Genomic DNA, 15,741 nt, shown 5'->3' with positions numbered 1-15,741 from the left:
AGGGGTTTCGTCGGGGGGGGGGGGGGGGATGGCACTGAGGCTTCCCAGTCCTTTCCCAAGGGACCTCCAGGCCCTGGCACCAGCTAGAGGGGAGAGTGAGTCACCCAAACCACTGCTCCTGGGCTTACGTCAATTAAGCTCACCCCAGCCCTCTGTACCCTCTTTAGCCACAAACAGCATGTGAGCTGACTCTGTCCCTTTAATGCCCAGGTTGAGCCCAGGTGTCTGCTTGGATATCTGCTCCATCACTGGCGACGCCACAAATAGGTGTGAATGGAGTAGGCAGGAGAGATACTCTCCAGGAAGCCTACAGCAGGATCCTTGATGGTGATAGGCACATCTTTGGAGGAGCTGGAGAGGGGGAAGGAGAAGCTGAGTGTGACCCTGCCAAATCCACCGTCCTGTCCTCGGCCCAGTCCCAAGGCCCTGCTGCCCCTCTTACCGGTTTAGCACTACCACGACTGCAGAGCCATCCGGACGCACCAATGCCACTGTGTCCAAGTCGTTCTTCTCACTAGCGACTAGCCCCACTCTCTGGGAGCCCTCAGGAATGAACTTGCTGAAGTGGAAACAGGCATCATCGGGGACCCCATCCCAGCCCCTCTGGCCCTGAGTGTAGCTCCCATCAACCCAGAAGCCATCCCCTCCTAAACCTTGCCAAAGCTCTGCCCTAATTCCCGAGGTCTCCAGTGAGGCTGCTGGCATGCCCTGCCCACCTGCCTCCCAGCCCCAGCATCGCCACTCAGGGTTGTCTGTCTGATGCCATCAAGTCACTTCCTGCCTCGATGGTGCAAGAGGGGTAGGCGTGCCTCTCCCAAGGTTCCCACCCTAAATACCTTTCTGTTCCTCATATGCAGTGACGTAAGGCCAGGGTGCGAGACACTAGGCCTGGTGTGGAGTGGGGGTGCCCACCCACCACTCACTCACTCACCTGAAGTGGCCAAGGTGGTAGAACATGGGCTGTTTGTAAAACATGTCCTTGGCAATGTCCACAATAATGGGACTGTCGACAAAGTTGCGCACCCAGTTGGGGCCCCCTTCAGGATTCAGGGCAAGGTTCCAGTCAGTCCAGCCAACCACGTGGTAGAGGAGATTCTAGAGCAGGAACAGGGCAGAGACAGAGGTTCCACGCCTCTGTAGATTCCACAGATAATGTAGCTAACCAGATAGGTGGGCTGCAGTGCCTCAGCCCCGTGAGGGGTGCTCTGTATCCTCCACATCTAAGGAGAGGGTATGAGGAAGGGGATATCACAGGAGAAGCTGAGAAATCTGAAGCAGCTTGAACTGCTTGAGACCCAAGCATTTAGAAAAAGGGTGATGAGACATATAGATCTGTGAAGGGAAGGCAAGATAGGGAATCATGATATCCCCAAATGTCCTTAAGAGCAAGCCAGCTAAGAAAAAGTTGGAGAGGAGAGCCTATCATCAGCCTTTGCTGAGACTGGGAAGGGTCAGATGCCTGCTCGGCGACAGGGACACAGGTGGCTCACCGTGATGATGCTGTGGCTGTACTGCATCCCTCGATCCCAGGAGCCTAGCCGCACACTCTGTTCCCAGAACTTGGAGCCCACACAGGCCTCTGAGGCAAAGAGCATCATGTCAGGGAACAGGCGGTGTGTCTCCCCCAGGGTGGCTTTTGCTGGAGCCAGAAAGTCCAGGTACCAATGTACAGCGATGCCATGAACATACTTAGCTGCCTCTGGGTCTGCCAGCACCTGTACAGGGAAGAGGAAGGACTGCTGGGAAAAGGGAGCCACTGAACCTGGAAGAGTCACTAGGGGACCAGGGAAATGGGCAGTGGGATGAATGCAACTAGAGGAGGTTGCAGTAATAATCTTGGGGATCCATGGGACCCTGGAGATCCAGAGGGGACCACCATCACCCCAGCACTCCAGGGGGTGGCTCCAGCCCAGGGAGCTCTAAGAATCCAATCAAGAGTTGAGGCAGGGAGGGCACTCTGAAGCCAGTCATTTGGATTCTGAATTTGAGAGTCACTGGGGTACCCATGGAGGTCCTGGGCCTTACCACTTGGGCCCAGTGGGGCAGCAGCAAGCGGTGGTCATCCAGCATGAGCAGACGGACATTGTGGTGTGTACTGTTGGCCAGGGTGGGACCCAGGTCACGGGCAATGAAGTCTCTCTGGTGTTCAGGGGTAAAGCCCAGGCACTGGAAGGGGTACCCACTAAGTAGCCCTGCAGAAGGCTCATTCTCAGCCGTTACTGCCCAGAACTGTAACTTGTGCTCAGCATAGGCATCCAGGAACCTGGCAGGAGAAGGGTATATCTGACCATGACCAAGAAAGGGGACCAAGACCCTGAGGAATAGGAGGCCCGATGAGGAGGGAAAAGCTAGGGGTCCAAGTCTGAAAGGCACGGAAGGTAGAAAGGCGAGATGAGCAGGGTCAGGCTGAGACGCGGACCCTGCTGGTCCGCATCCCACAGCCTTGCTGCTCCCTTACTTGACAAAGTATCTGGCCCAGGTCTGGTGGTAGAGGTTCCCCGGCTGACCCTTGAGCGACCCCCTCCCATTCACTGCCCCATTGGTCTTGAGCCAAGTGGGTGACGTCCAGGGACTGGCGATGAGTGAGACAGGGCGCTGGGACATCCCTAGGGCTTGATGAATCAGGGGTATCTAGAAACAGGTAGTGAAGAGAGAGACACCCAAAGTTGGAACACAGACTGACTGGCCCAACCAGTGTGTCAAGCCTAGCCTCCTGCCCTCCCACCCCCAGGACAAAACAAAAACAGGGGCCAAGTTCTGTCTCTCTGCAGACTTTTCTAGCCTGAGGCTTTTCAAACACTGGGCATCAATGCCACCACAGCCTGAGGAAGCCAAAGTGCTCACCTTGAGCTTGACATCTTCCTCTGAAAGGCTGAAGTTGTGCAACTGGAAGTCACCAGGGGTGTCGGCATAGGTGTAGGTGCGAATGGAGAAGTCACAGCTGGCCATGGGTACCCGAATGATGTTGTATTCGATTCCTGCACAAAAGACCAAGGTCTGGAAGTCTGAGTCAACAAAAGAACGTGGGACCTGGCCGATCACTCGTCAGTCCTAAACTATGGCTGGGCTGCTGTGTTGGAGCCTGAGGTGCCAGGCACCTGGGTGAAACACAGGCCTGAGCCTGCGGGTCCCTGACCACTCAGTGGCAGATGGGTAAGGCAATCTTATTTATTTGAGCATTAAGAGAAGACCCAAATCTCAGGGATGGGTGGAAGTCAGGATCAAGGGACATGTCAAAGTCAATTGCACCACGTCATTTGGACCCCCTCCTCCTCACCTTCTTCAGAGAAGTATGATTTGAGTAGCAAATTCTGGGCAGGTGGCGACAGGGCAAGGATATTGAGAGCAGCAGCATCTGTCATGGCCCCTCCAAATCCCTTCACTTTCTGGAACTTCTGATCTGGCTGCAGCATCAGTAACAGCCCTGAGAACACAGGCAGGGAATCGAGGGTGTCAGTGCACAGGGGAGAAACCCTGTGACCACTGGCTTGAGTCAGCTCCCGGAGGACCCCAGTCTGGGTTGGGGTAGAGGGTGTATGGGTACCTGTGACTGTTTGGTTGGCCTGGATGGTCCCTAAACTCAGCTCCATTCGGCGCCCGCTACGTGTGCTCTCATAGCGTGTGAAGGTGCCAGGGGCAGGCAGGGTCAGGGGATCAAGAGAATCACAGTACGTTGCATTGCAGACACAGACCACGGAGCTGTAGCCAAAGCTTTTAGGGCTGCAGGGGTGGGCGCCTGGGAGGGAGAGGCAAGGCTTGAATGATGAAGCTGGGGGACGGCACACTGGTCAGGAGAGACTGAACATGGGTTTCAAAATCCTCTCATTGGACCCCCACCTCAAGTTCATTTCAGTCACTCAAAAGCATTTGTTGAGCACCTACTGAAGTCCGCCACCAGTCTGCCAGAAGGGTACCAAAGTACCACCTCTCTCCTCCTTGACTCACTCACCTGATGCCCAAGAAACTGCCTGAAGTAGAAGCAATCCTGTGAGTCTGGTAGCCATGAAGCCTACCCTTCCCAGGGCCTTGGGACATTCCTGAGAACAGAATGGGGAGGGCATGGAAGGCAAGCCCCTCTCCATCCCTCAACTACTCTGGGCAACCTAATCTCCCACCTTTATTTATTTTTAAAATATTTTATTTATTTACTTTTAATAAATAAGACGGAAAGGGAGTGGGAGAGAGAGGGAGAGAAATATCAGTGTTTGGTTGCCTCTTGCACACCCCCTCCCGGGGACCCAGCCCGCAACCCAGGCATGTGTCCTGACTGGAAAACAAACCGGCGACCCTCTGGTTCACAGGCCACACTCAATCCACTGAGTCACACCAGCCAGGGCTCCCACCTTAGGGATAGAAGAGGCCCTCTGCTAGTAAGAGCCTTCCCAATGAGTGCTCTGTTAGTGATAGTCTCTGTCCATCCCACCAGAACCCTACTCCTCTCCTCTCCCCACCCATTTCTCCCTTGACCTGTCCCTCCATAAAAATGCCATGATGGCTTGAGTTCGAGGAGAATTTGTCACTCATTGAATTCCAGAACCTGGATGGCTAGGATTCCAGAAGCAGAGATCAATTCGGAGCTCTGGCCCACTCACCTCTCTGGAAGGACTTGAAAGATCCATCACCGGATGCGAAGACTACAGGGTTCCCAAGCTTCAGAGGAGACAGGGAGTCCACTAAATGAAAACAGGGATACAGGTACCTGGGTAGCTGCAGACACGGTTATCAGTCGTGCTGGTTATTTCCGGCATAATAGAGTGGATGGGTCATGTGATGACTATGGGAGAGTCACATGGTACAGGAAGTGAAGCAACTGCAACCATATTTGTAAAGGGCTACTGGCTTCCTCCGGGCTGTTGGTAATTATACACCCTGTGAAACTCTGGAAGGCATGTGTGGATGACAACTTTAGGAAAAATCTAGATCAAAGATCTGAGTGGAGGACTGGTAGAGGCTACCAAATTCTGGAGGATGGGAACCACAGTAGGCACATTGCTTTCATGAGAAAAAATGTTAAAGTAATACTAATGAAGTTGATACTAATAAAAGAGGTCCACTGCCCTGGCTGGTGTAGCTTCGTGGATTGAATGCTGGCCTGTGAACCAAAGGGTCGCCGGTGAGATTTCCAGTCAGGGCACAGGCCTGGGTTGCAGGCCAGGTCCTCAGTGGGGGGGTGTATGAGAGGGAACCACACATCGATGTTTCTCTCCTCTTTCTCCCTCCCTTTGCATCTCTCTGAAAGTAAATCAATAAAATCTTTTAAAAAAAAAAGAAAAAGAGGTTCACTGTGCAAAATAGTGTAGCCCAAATACTGAGAGATGTTTAAAACAATCTTCGCCCTATAGAGGCTCATGAAGCAGGGGAGTCAGATACTTAGACAGTTACAGGTAAAGACAAACCAGTGACAAGTGTGCAAGGAGGGGCGCTCCATGGTAAGGAGCTATCCTGGAAGGCTTCATGGAGGAGAAGGGGCAGGGATCATTAACCAGGGAAGTGCAGGGAGGATGGGCCCTGGGCAGAGAGAGGAATGGCAGGACCGAAGAGAGGAAGTCCTCAACACTGCATTTCTCCAGGCCTCCCTTGTTTCATCATCAGGTCCAGGTTGTATTAATTGCTTTTCTCACAAGACAGGGAGGTTACATAAAGTAGTTCAGAAACTGGACAGTGCTGTGTAAGCTACGTGCTCAGAGGATGTGAGAAGCAAGTAAGGGGATTGTCTGTGATGTTGCAACCACATCACATATGATTCAGTGGGAGAGACACAGTTACGGCTGGACCAACTCCAGCCCTCCAAGCCCATTTTCTAACTGGTAAAATGGAGGCCACACCATCACTTTTTGGGGTCATTACTGGAATCAGTGAGATAAATGCATGCCTGGCACATAGGAGGTGCGGTAACTGCTTGTTATGTCTTTTTAAAGTGATTTCAGTGAAGTCTTTCTAGACACACTCCAGGCAAAATTGATCTTTTCTTGCTCTAGGTTCCTATGGCTATTTGACCTTCAATAAATGACTTAATCACTCTAAACCTCTCTTTCTTATCTATAAAAGGGAAATGATAGCTCCTACATCATAGAATTGTTGTGAGGTGTGTTTTTTTTTAAGATTTTATTTATTTATTTTTAGAGAGAGGGAGAAAGAGAGGGAGAGAAACATCAATGTGTGGTTGCCTCTCGAGTAGCCCCACTGGAGACGTGGCCCGCAACCCAGGTGTGTGCCCTGACTGGGAATCGCACCGGCAACCCTTTTGTTCACAGGCTGGCACTTCATTTATTGAGCCACACCAGCCAGAGTGTTGTGAGGTTTAAGTACCATAGTGTGTATGGCTAATACGCTACTGGGCATCAAATTCTGTAATAAGTTAAGTCTTTATGAAGTTCAGTAAAGGAATGTCTTACTCATTCTGTGTAGATGTCCTGACAAGGAGTGAATAGGTGGCAAATTGTTGAACCAAATTGAACCCTCATCACTATGTCAGTACCTGTGCCATTCAGACTTCCTGTTTTTCCAGGAAATAATGTGCAGGCTCATTCTTGGGAGGAGGGCAGGTGATACCTTACCTATACCATACTTCCTTCTAGTTCATTCACTCCTCAAATATTCATTTAGCATGTAGTACATTTGCCCCTGCCTGCTCTGTTGGGTTTAGGGCCCTTTCCCCTCCCCTTTTCAGTCTGTAGGAAGAGTGTTTGTGAGTCTCTTATTTTTCCTTTTTGTCCTTCAGTTTAAAATCTTCCAGTTGATACTGCCATATCTTACAGATTTCTCTCACCACATGATTTGCCCTTGAACTTTTATATTTTACTTTTGAAATAAAGTTGGTTATAATAAGGGCTAGTGCTTATTTTTTAAATTTTACTTATTCATTATAGAGAGAAGGGGGAAGAGAGAGAGGGAGAGAGAATTTGTTGTTCTACTTATTTATGCACTCATTGGTTAAATCTTTTTTTTTAAAGTTTTTATTTATTTATTTTTAGAGAGAGGGGACGGGAAAGAGAAAGAGGGAATAAAACATGGTTGCTTCTGGCACCCCCCCCTACTGGGGACCTGGCCCAAAACTCAGGCATGTGCCCTGACTAGGAATCAAACCAGCAACCCTTTGGTTCACACGCCCATGCTTAATCTACTGAGCTACACCAGCCAGGCCTCCATTGGTTAATTCTGGTATGTACCCTGAATAGGGATCAAACCCACAACCTTGGTGTATAAGGATGATGCATTAACCAACTGAGCTACCTGCCAGGGCAGGGCTAATGTTTACTGAATACTTATTCTATGCTACTTGTGTGCATCAGACCCTTACCTCACTCTCATTTTATTCTCACAAGGCAGAGAGTATTATTTTCCCCATTTTAGAGATGAGAAACCTAAGGACTCTGAAAGGTCACTAAATTGCCTAAAGTCCCTTGGCTACTCAGTGGTGGAAACTGGATTCATACCCAGAGTCCTGTGACGCACATCATATATGTAAAGAGTGCCTCTGGTGTGCCAAACACTGTGAGGTGCTGGTTATTTTCAAAAGCTGCAGTGTTGACCTGCAGTGCTTGTTTTTTATTGTTTTAAAATTGTTCCTTATTTTTACAGAGGGTTCTACCTGCCCAAGGTGAAGGCCAAGTTGGATTTTGAAGTGTTGGCTACCTGGCAACATTTCTGGATCTGTGTCCTCCAAAGGCATCAGTCAAGGGACATTACTTCAATAATGAAACAAAATCCAGAACTCCCAAGTTGGCCAACGATGCTTGGTTTCACACTTACCTGGCAGGGGAGATGCCATGATCACAAAGGTGGTTTTCCTGGGGCGAGGCTGACCCATTGCACTCCGGATGTGCCAACTCCTGTGATTTTCCCAAATGTGGGAAACTGGACTGCATAAGTTATGGCAGTGGGGGACTGTGTTCACGCTCTCCTCTCTGGGGAAAAAACAACGCTTGATTTCAGATAGGGCTCCGACTCAGCTTCTGTCTCTGAGCTCCACTCTCCCTATCCTGGAGATCTCAGCCCAACAGCATCACGCCCCCTTTCCATTACAGGCATTTCCTAACTTACTCCTTACTGTCCTGAAATGAATCGGTAAACAAGGAATATGATTCAGGGCAGACTGTATTTTTAACAGATGGTGCTGAGACAACTGGACATGTACATGCAAAAAGATAAACTTAGACCCTTACCTCACTCCATAATTAAAAATAAAGCAAATTAGCCCTCGCTGGTGTGGCTCAGTAAATTGAATACCAGCCTGTGAACCAAAGGGTTGACAGTTCAATTCCCAGTCAGGACACATGCCTGGGTTGTGGGCCAGGTCCTTGGTTAGGGGCGTACAAGAGCCAACTGATCAATGTTTCCCTCCCTTCCCTTCTCTTTAACAAATAAATAAAGTCTTTTTTAAAAATTAAAGCAAACAGCCCTGGCTGGTGTAGCTCAGTGGATGGAGCGCGGGCCTGCAAACCACACAATCTCGGTTCGATTCCCAGTCAGGGCACATGCCTGGGTTGCAGGCCAGTTCCCAGCAGGGGACTCTTGAGAGGCAACCACACATTGATGTTTCTCTCCTCTCTCCTTCCCTTCCTCTTTAAAGATAAATAAATAAATTCTTTTTAAAAAAGAATACTTTAAAAAAAATTAAAGCAAACTAGATAATAGACCTAAATGTAAGAGCTCAAACTAGAAAACTCCTGGAAAAAAGCATAGGAATACATCTTTGTGGCCTAGAAAACTCCTGGAAAAAAGCATAGGAATACATCTTTGTGGCCTTAGATTAAGCACTAGTTTTTTAAAATATATTTTACTGATTATACCATTACAGTTGTTCTATTCCCCCCTTCATTCCCCTCCATCCTGTACACCACCTCCCCCACCATTCTCCCCCCCCTTAGTTTGTAACCATGTGTCTCAAGTTCTTTAGATTCTATATTTCCCATACTATTCTTGCCCTCCCCCCTATCTATTTTCTACCTACTGTCTATACTATTTTCTGTACCTTCTCCCCCTTGTCCTCTTCCCACTCCCCTGTTGTTAACCCTCCATGTGTTCTTTTTTTTTTAAGATTTTATTTATTTATTTAGAAAGGAAGGAGAGGGAGAGAAACATCAATGTATGGTTGCCTTTCCTACATCCCCTGCTGGGAGTTGGCCTGTAGGGAACCGGGCTGCAACCCAAGCATGTGCCCTGATTGGGAATCCAACCTCGATCCTCTGGTTCACAGGCCCGCGCTCAATCCACTGAGCTACACCAGCCAGGGCCCCCTCCATGTGTTCTTCATTTCTATGGTTCCACTCCTGATCTAGGTGTCCTCTTGGTTTGCTTTTGTTTTAGGTGTGGTTGTTAATAACTGTGAGTTTGATGTCCTTTCACTGTTCCTATTTTTTATCTTCTTTTTCTTAGATAAGTCCCTTTAACATTTGCTATAATAAGAGCTTGGTGATGATGAACTCCTTGAATTTGATCTTATCTGAGAAGCACTTTATCTGCCCTTCCATTCTAAATGAAAGCTTTGCTGGATAAAGCAATCTTGGATGTAGGTCATTGGGTTTCATGACTTGGAATACTTCTTTCCAACCCCTTCTTGCCTGTAAGGTCTCTTTTGAGAAATCAGCTGACAGTCTGATGGGAACTCCTTTGTAGGTGACTGTCCCCTTATCTCTCGCTGCTTCTAGGATTCTCTCCTTCATTTTAGTCTTGGCTAATGTAATTATGATGTGCCTTGGTGTGTTCCTTCTTGGGTCCAACTTCTTTGGCACTCTCTGAGCTTCCTGGATTTCCTGGAAGTCTATTTCCTTTGCCAGACTGGGGAAGTTCTCCTTTATTATTTGTTCAGATAAGTTTTCCACTCGTGGCTGTTCCTCTTCCTCTTCTGGTACCCCTATAATTTCGATGTTGGAATGTTTAAAGATGTCCTGGAGGTTCCTAAGCCTCTCCTCATTTTTTTGAATTCTTGTCTCTTCCTTCTTTTCTGTTTCATTGTTTCTTTCTTCCTTCTGGACCACTCCCTTGATTTGAGTCCCAGTTTCCTTTCCATCACTATTGGTTTCCTGTGCATTTCCCTTCATTTCAATTAGTTTAGCCTTCATGTGTTCCTCTAATTCGTGACTAAAATCAACCAGTCTGTCAGCATCCTGATGACCAGTATTTTGAACTGTGTATCTGAGAGGCTGGCTATTTCTTGGTTGCTTAGAGTTATCGACTCTGGGGCTTTGAGTTCTTGAGCCATATTTTGGTCTGTTCGTGCCTGTTACCTATGAGGAGCGGAGCCCTAGGTGTTCACTAGGGTGGGGCAACTCAGGCACTGGGTTTTGACACTGTATGTGGGGATGGGGTCAAAGGAAAGCAATGGTGGTTCCCTCTGCTGCCTCCCACTGCCGGGGCCACTTGGTCTGTCCCTCTGTGCGCGAATGTGTGACCATGGTCAGCCTGCTGCTGCCTTGTGCACTCACTGGGTTCGCCTGCTGGGGCCTGTGCGGTCCATCTCACTGCTCACTCCTTTGCTGGTTTATCTGCATGCACGAATGTGTGACCGCGGTCAGCCTGCCCCCACCCTCACTGGGTCTGAGCTGCTACCCCAGCTGCCTGCGCCCCTGGGTCAGGGGGATCTTTCCTGCCCGACCTCACTCCACTGCTGGCTCCACCCCTCTTACCGGTCCCAGTTGAACGGTTCGGTTCGTTGTTGTTGGACTTCCGTATAGTTCAATTTTCTGTTTTTTGGCTGCATCTTTGTTTACTAAACCTTTGTTGTATTCAAACTTGGTTGTGGGAGAAGGCACAGTGTTTCCACCCACCTACGCCTCCATCTTGGCGGAAGTCCAGATTAAGCACTAGTGTTTTTTTTCATTTTTTAAAAACAATAATAGACATTTATTATCTCACCTAGTTTCTGTGGGTCAGGAATTTAGGGGTGTCAGTCCAGATTTAGCTGAACAGTGCAGATTGGAGGTTTCTCACGAAACTGTGGCCAAGACATTGGCCAGGGCTACAGACATCAACAGGACTGAGGCTCTGCTTCCAAAATGCACCACTAACTAACACAGATGGTCAACTGGGGCTGGCCGTTGTCAGGAGGTCTCAGTTCCTTATCATGTGGACTTATTTATAGGGCTGCTTGAGTGTCCTCACAACATGGCAGATGGCTTCCTCCACAGTGAGTGACTCAAGAGAGACCAAGGCAAAAGCCATGGTGTCCTAGCCTCAGGAGTCACACATCATCATTTCCATACTATCCTATTGGTTATGCATGCTTTTCCCATAAATGTGGTGGAAGGACTAAACAAAGGTGTGAACAGTAGGAGGTGGGGATCATTTGGGGCCAGCTAGAAGGCACTCTATCACAGTCCACCCTCTCAGTAAGTCATGTCCCTCCCACATGTAAAAAATCCTACCACCTGCCAAGGTTCTCTAACAATCTCATTCTATTACAGTGAAAAGTACAGAATCTCACAGGCAATGGTTTCTTATGTATGATTCTAAAACACAAGTGACAGAAGAAAAAAAAGGTAAAGTGGACTTCATCAAAACAAAAAGTGTTTGTGCTTCAAAGGATGCCATCAAAAAACTAAAAAAGAGCCCTGGCTGGTGTAGCTCAGTGGATTGAGCACAGGCCTGCGAACCAGAGGATTGTGGTTCGATTCTCAGTCAGGGCACATGCCTGGGTTTCAGGCCGGTTCCCTACAGGCCAACTCCCAGCAGGGGACACACAAAAGGCAACCATATATTGATGTTTCTCTCCCTCTCCCTTTCCCCTCTAAAGGTAAATAAATAAATTTAAAAAAAACACCTGAAAAACAGCACTGGCTGGTGTGGCTCCATGGATTGAGTGTCAGCCTGCAAACCGAAGGGTTGCTGGTTCAATTCCCAATCAGGGCACATGGCTGGGTTGTAGGCCAGGTCCCCCCAGTGAGGGGCAGTCAAGAGGCAACCACACATTTCTTTTTTCTTTTTTAATATATTTTATTGATTATACCATTACAGTTGTTCTATTCCCCCCCTTCATTCCCCTCCACCCACACACTCCCTCCCCCCACCATTCTCCCCCCTCTTAGTTTATAACCACGTGTCTCATGTTCTTTAGATTCTATATTTCCCCCACTATTCTCGCCCTCCCCCTATCTATTTTCTACCTACCATCTATGCTATTTTCTGTGCCTTCTCCCCCCTTCTCCTCCTCCCACCCCCCTGTTTCTAACCCTCCATGTGTTCTTCATTTCTATGGTTCCACTCCTGATCTAGCTGTCCTCTTGGTTTGCTTTTGTTTTAGGTGTGGTTGTTAATAACTGTGTGTTTGCTGTCCTTTCACTGTTCATATTTTTCATCTTCTTTTTCTTATATAAGTCCCTTTAGCATTTCATATAATAAGGGCTTGGTGATGATGAACTCCTTGAACTTGACCTTATCTGAGAAGCACTTTATCTGTCCTTCCATTCTAAAGGAAAGTTTTGCTGGATAGAGCAATCTTGGTTGTAGGTCTTTGGATTTCATGACTTGGAATACTTCTTTCCAGCCCCTTCTTGCCTGGAAGGTCTCTTTTGAGAAATCAGCTGACAGTCTGATGGGTACTCCTTTGTAGGTGACTGTCCCCTTATCCCTTGATGCTTCTAGGATCTCTCCTTCATTTTAATCTTGGCTAATGTAATTATGATGTGCCTTGGTGTGTTCCTTCTTGGGTCCAACTTCTTTGGAACTCTCTGAGCTTCCCGGATTTCCTGGAAGTCTATTTCCTTTGCCAGACTGGGGAAGTTCTCCTTTATTATTTGTTCAGATAAGTTTTCCAATCGTGGCTGTTTCCTTCCCCCTTCTGGTACCCCTATAATCCGGATGTTGGAACGTTTAAAGATGTCCTGGAGGTTCCTAAGCCTCTCCTCATTTTTTTGAATTCTTGTTTCTTCATTCTTTTCTGTTTGGTCATTTCTTTCTTCCTCTGGTCCACTCGATTGATTTTAGTCCATTTCCTTCCCATCACTATTGGTTCCCTGTGCATTTTGCTTCATTTCATTTCGTGTAGCCTTCATATGTTCCTCTAATTTGTGACCAAATTCAACCAATTCTTTGAGCATCCTGATCACCAGTATTTTGAACTGTGCATCTGATAGGTTGGCTATCTCTTGGTCACTTAGTTGTATTATTTCTGGAGCTTTTATCTGTTCTTCCATTTGGGCCATAATTTTCTGGTCAGGTTGCACCTGTTATGTTTGAGGGGCGGAGCCTTAGGTGTTCACCAGGATGGGGCAACCCAGGTCGCTGGGTTGTGACACTGTATGTGGGGACGTGGTCCAAGAGGGAGCAATGACGTTTTTTCTGCTCTCTCTTGGATTTCGGTCCCCTCTCCACTTCCCACAAGCAAATTAGCACCCTTCTGGTGCTTGCTTCTGGGTGTGTGGGCTTCTGTACACTCTAGGACCCTGTGGGTCTCCCCAACAAATTCTCCTGTGAGGCTGGGAGCCTCTCCTGGTACCTCAACCCCTATAAATTTTTCCAATCAGTGCTTTTAGGCTTTAATTCCCATTGCTGGGTCCCTGGTTTGTGCGGTCTGTCTCAGTGCTTGTTCCTTTGCCTGGTTTATCTGCATGTGAATGTGTGACTGCGGTCAGCCAGCCGCCTTGCACCCTCACTGGGTCTGCCTGTTGCCACCCCACACCTGGGATCTGCCAACCACCTCCTGTGGGCTGGATTGGTCAGGCGGCTTTTTCCTGTGCAACCCTGTTCCCCCAGCCCCTGACTACACCCCTCTTACCAGTCTGGCTGAATGGTTTGTTGTTGTTGGACTTCTGTACAGTTAAATTTTCTGTCTATTTTGGTTGTGTTTTTGTTTCTAAATCTTTGTTGTCTTTAAACTTGGTTGTGTGACGAGGTACAGTATTTCCACCTATGCCTCCATCTTGGCCGGAAGTCCTGTTGCACACTTTTAAAAGACTTAGCTAAACACCAAGGGAGGACAACTGGGCAATAAATATTAGCAAAAGCAGGAGTTGAGAAATAGTTTGGCAGAATTCTGATCCCACTTCTGCCAGCCCTTTGCCGTGCTGTAGGCTTGGCTCAGACAGAAAACTCCTGCCCTGGAGACCAACTCTCCAAGGAGGATGGATGCCCCTCTCAGTTCCACTGGTACCTTCATGGTCAAGTCAAAGAGATACTTTCTCATTCCATGCACACCAGAGAGGTGGTGCTCAAAAATACTTACTAAATCTATGAATGAATAAACCTTACCAATCAACCTAGAACCTGTCCTTTCCATTTGGTTTCTGATCAGAAGACACACCCCTCCTCCTGATTACTGACACCAAAAAGGACGTCTTTCTCCAGTGAGACTAGACCTTCTCTGTCCCTTAGGGCGTGGCTTCACCCTTAAATCCATCCGATTAAGCAAGTCTTTTTCAATTTTATTGAGATATTATTGACATATAACACCTTAAGTTTAAGGTGTGTGTTGTGATGATGTGATCTATGTATGTACTATACAATGATTACCACTATAAAGTTAGTCTGATTAAACAACTCTTTTTTTTTTAGATTTTACTTATTTATTTTTAGCGAGGGGAAGGGAGGGAGAAAGAGGGAGAGAAACATCAATGTGTGGTTGCCTCTCACATGTCTCCTACCAGGACCTGGCTTGCAACCCAGGCATGTGCCCTGTCTGGGAATCGAACTGCGATCGTGTGGTTCGCAGGCCCGCACTCAATCCACTGAGGCCACACCAGCCAGGGCCTCATTTCCAAAACTCTTGCCTTGGTCCCTCCCTTCTTGAAGTATTCTCCTTTGTTTCTATGACTCCACTCTCCTGGCTGGATGTCCTCCCATTTTTCTTTTTATACCCTCACCTGAGGACATTTTCCCTCTATTTGCCTTTTTCTAAATTAAAGATTTTATTTATTTATTTTTAGAGAGAGAGGAGGGAGAGAAACATCGATGTGCGAGAAGTACATTGATTGGTTGCCTCTCTCATGCCCCCAACTGGGGACCTGGCCTGGCCTGCTACCCAGGCATGTCCCATGACTGGGAATCAAACCAGCAGCTGTTGGTTTGCAGGCCAGCACTCAGTCCACTGAGCCACACCAGCCAGGGCATCCATTTGCTTTTTGAGAGAGAGGAAGGGAGAGAAACATTGATGTGAGAGAAGCATTGACTGGTTGCACCCAGACCAGGGATTGTACGTGTCCAAACTGGGGGGGTTTCACGCACCCTTGCCTGGACCAGGGGTCAAAGCTGCAACCTATTGCTTATCGGACAATGCTCCAACCAACTGAACCACACCGGCTAGGTCTGTTCTCCCACTTTTTTCCCATTCCTTCTCCTTTGTAGGCTTCACATATTTCTGTCTGAGCGTGTTCCTTGGGGTTTTATCCTAGGTCTTCTCTTATACATCATGTTCTGTCCAAAGAGACAACTCCATGGCTTTGATTCTCTTCTAGTTGCTTTTGGTGCCCAAATATCCACCTCCAATCCCAATCTTCCTCCTGGGATTGACTGTGTGACAGTCTTGACTCTGACCACCAGAATTTTCCTCCGGGTGTCTCACAGACACATCAGCAGGACCGTCATGAGACCACCATCTCCCCCAGCCAAACCTGTTCTTCCTCCTGTGTCCTCTTTCTCCGTAAATGGAACCCCTTCCTCCCAGAATCTGGGGCTCCTTTTTTTTAAAAAAAAGGTTTTATTTATTTATATTTAGAGGGGAAGGGAAGGAGAGAGGGAGAGAAACACCAATGCATGGCTGCCTCTGTGTGTTCCCCGCCAGGAACCCCCGCAACCCAGGCATGCGCC

General features: G+C 48.0%; 1 protein-coding gene, 1 long non-coding RNA gene and 1 other non-coding gene across 4 annotated transcripts; 2 read left to right on the top strand and 1 right to left on the bottom strand.

The window, feature by feature from the left end:
• Positions 1–181: 181 nt before the first annotated feature.
• On the bottom strand, positions 182–4,736 carry GBA1 (glucosylceramidase beta 1). 2 transcript variants are annotated; one of them, XM_037050584.1, is made up of 11 exons: positions 4,593–4,736; positions 3,950–4,037; positions 3,545–3,736; positions 3,278–3,424; positions 2,845–2,978; positions 2,459–2,631; positions 2,026–2,263; positions 1,491–1,715; positions 932–1,095; positions 443–559; positions 182–351 (listed from the first exon to the last, which is right to left on the bottom strand). In XM_037050584.1, the coding sequence occupies exons 1-11, from the start codon at positions 4,617–4,619 to the stop codon at positions 246–248; spliced, it is 1,611 nt and encodes a 536-aa protein (XP_036906479.1). In that variant the 5' UTR covers positions 4,620–4,736; the 3' UTR covers positions 182–245. The 2 variants fall into 2 exon arrangements, with proteins under 2 accessions (XP_036906479.1, XP_036906480.1); XM_037050585.1 differs by lacking the exon at positions 3,545–3,736.
• Positions 4,737–4,754: 18 nt separating this feature from the next.
• Positions 4,755–7,919, top strand: LOC118990163 (uncharacterized). The gene is made up of 2 exons (XR_005067174.1): positions 4,755–4,980; positions 7,582–7,919. It is a non-coding gene; the product is annotated as an uncharacterized LOC118990163 (long non-coding RNA).
• On the top strand, positions 7,745–7,908 carry LOC118990242 (U1 spliceosomal RNA). The gene has a single exon (XR_005067188.1). It is a non-coding gene; the product is annotated as a U1 spliceosomal RNA (small nuclear RNA).
• Positions 7,920–15,741: the final 7,822 nt, after the last annotated feature.

The sequence above is a fragment of the Sturnira hondurensis genome, unplaced genomic scaffold, assembly GCF_014824575.4.
Source record: "Sturnira hondurensis isolate 20B ecotype Veracruz unplaced genomic scaffold, ASM1482457v3 Scaffold0006829, whole genome shotgun sequence".
Taxonomy (NCBI): Eukaryota; Metazoa; Chordata; class Mammalia; order Chiroptera; family Phyllostomidae; genus Sturnira; species Sturnira hondurensis.
Note: the sequence above shows the minus strand (reverse complement) of the source record. Positions and strands in the feature narration are given on the sequence as shown.

Coding starts and splice junctions, on each gene's coding strand:
- GBA1 (XM_037050584.1), bottom strand. CDS start 4,619: ATGGATCTTTCAAGTCCTTCCAGAGAG. Junction 4,038..4,592: donor TTTCAAGTCCTTCCAGAGAG/GTGAGTGGGCCA, acceptor TTCTGTTCTCAG/GAATGTCCCAAGGCCCTGGG. Junction 1,096..1,490: donor ACAGCCACAGCATCATCACG/GTGAGCCACCTG, acceptor TTCCTGCTCTAG/AATCTCCTCTACCACGTGGT.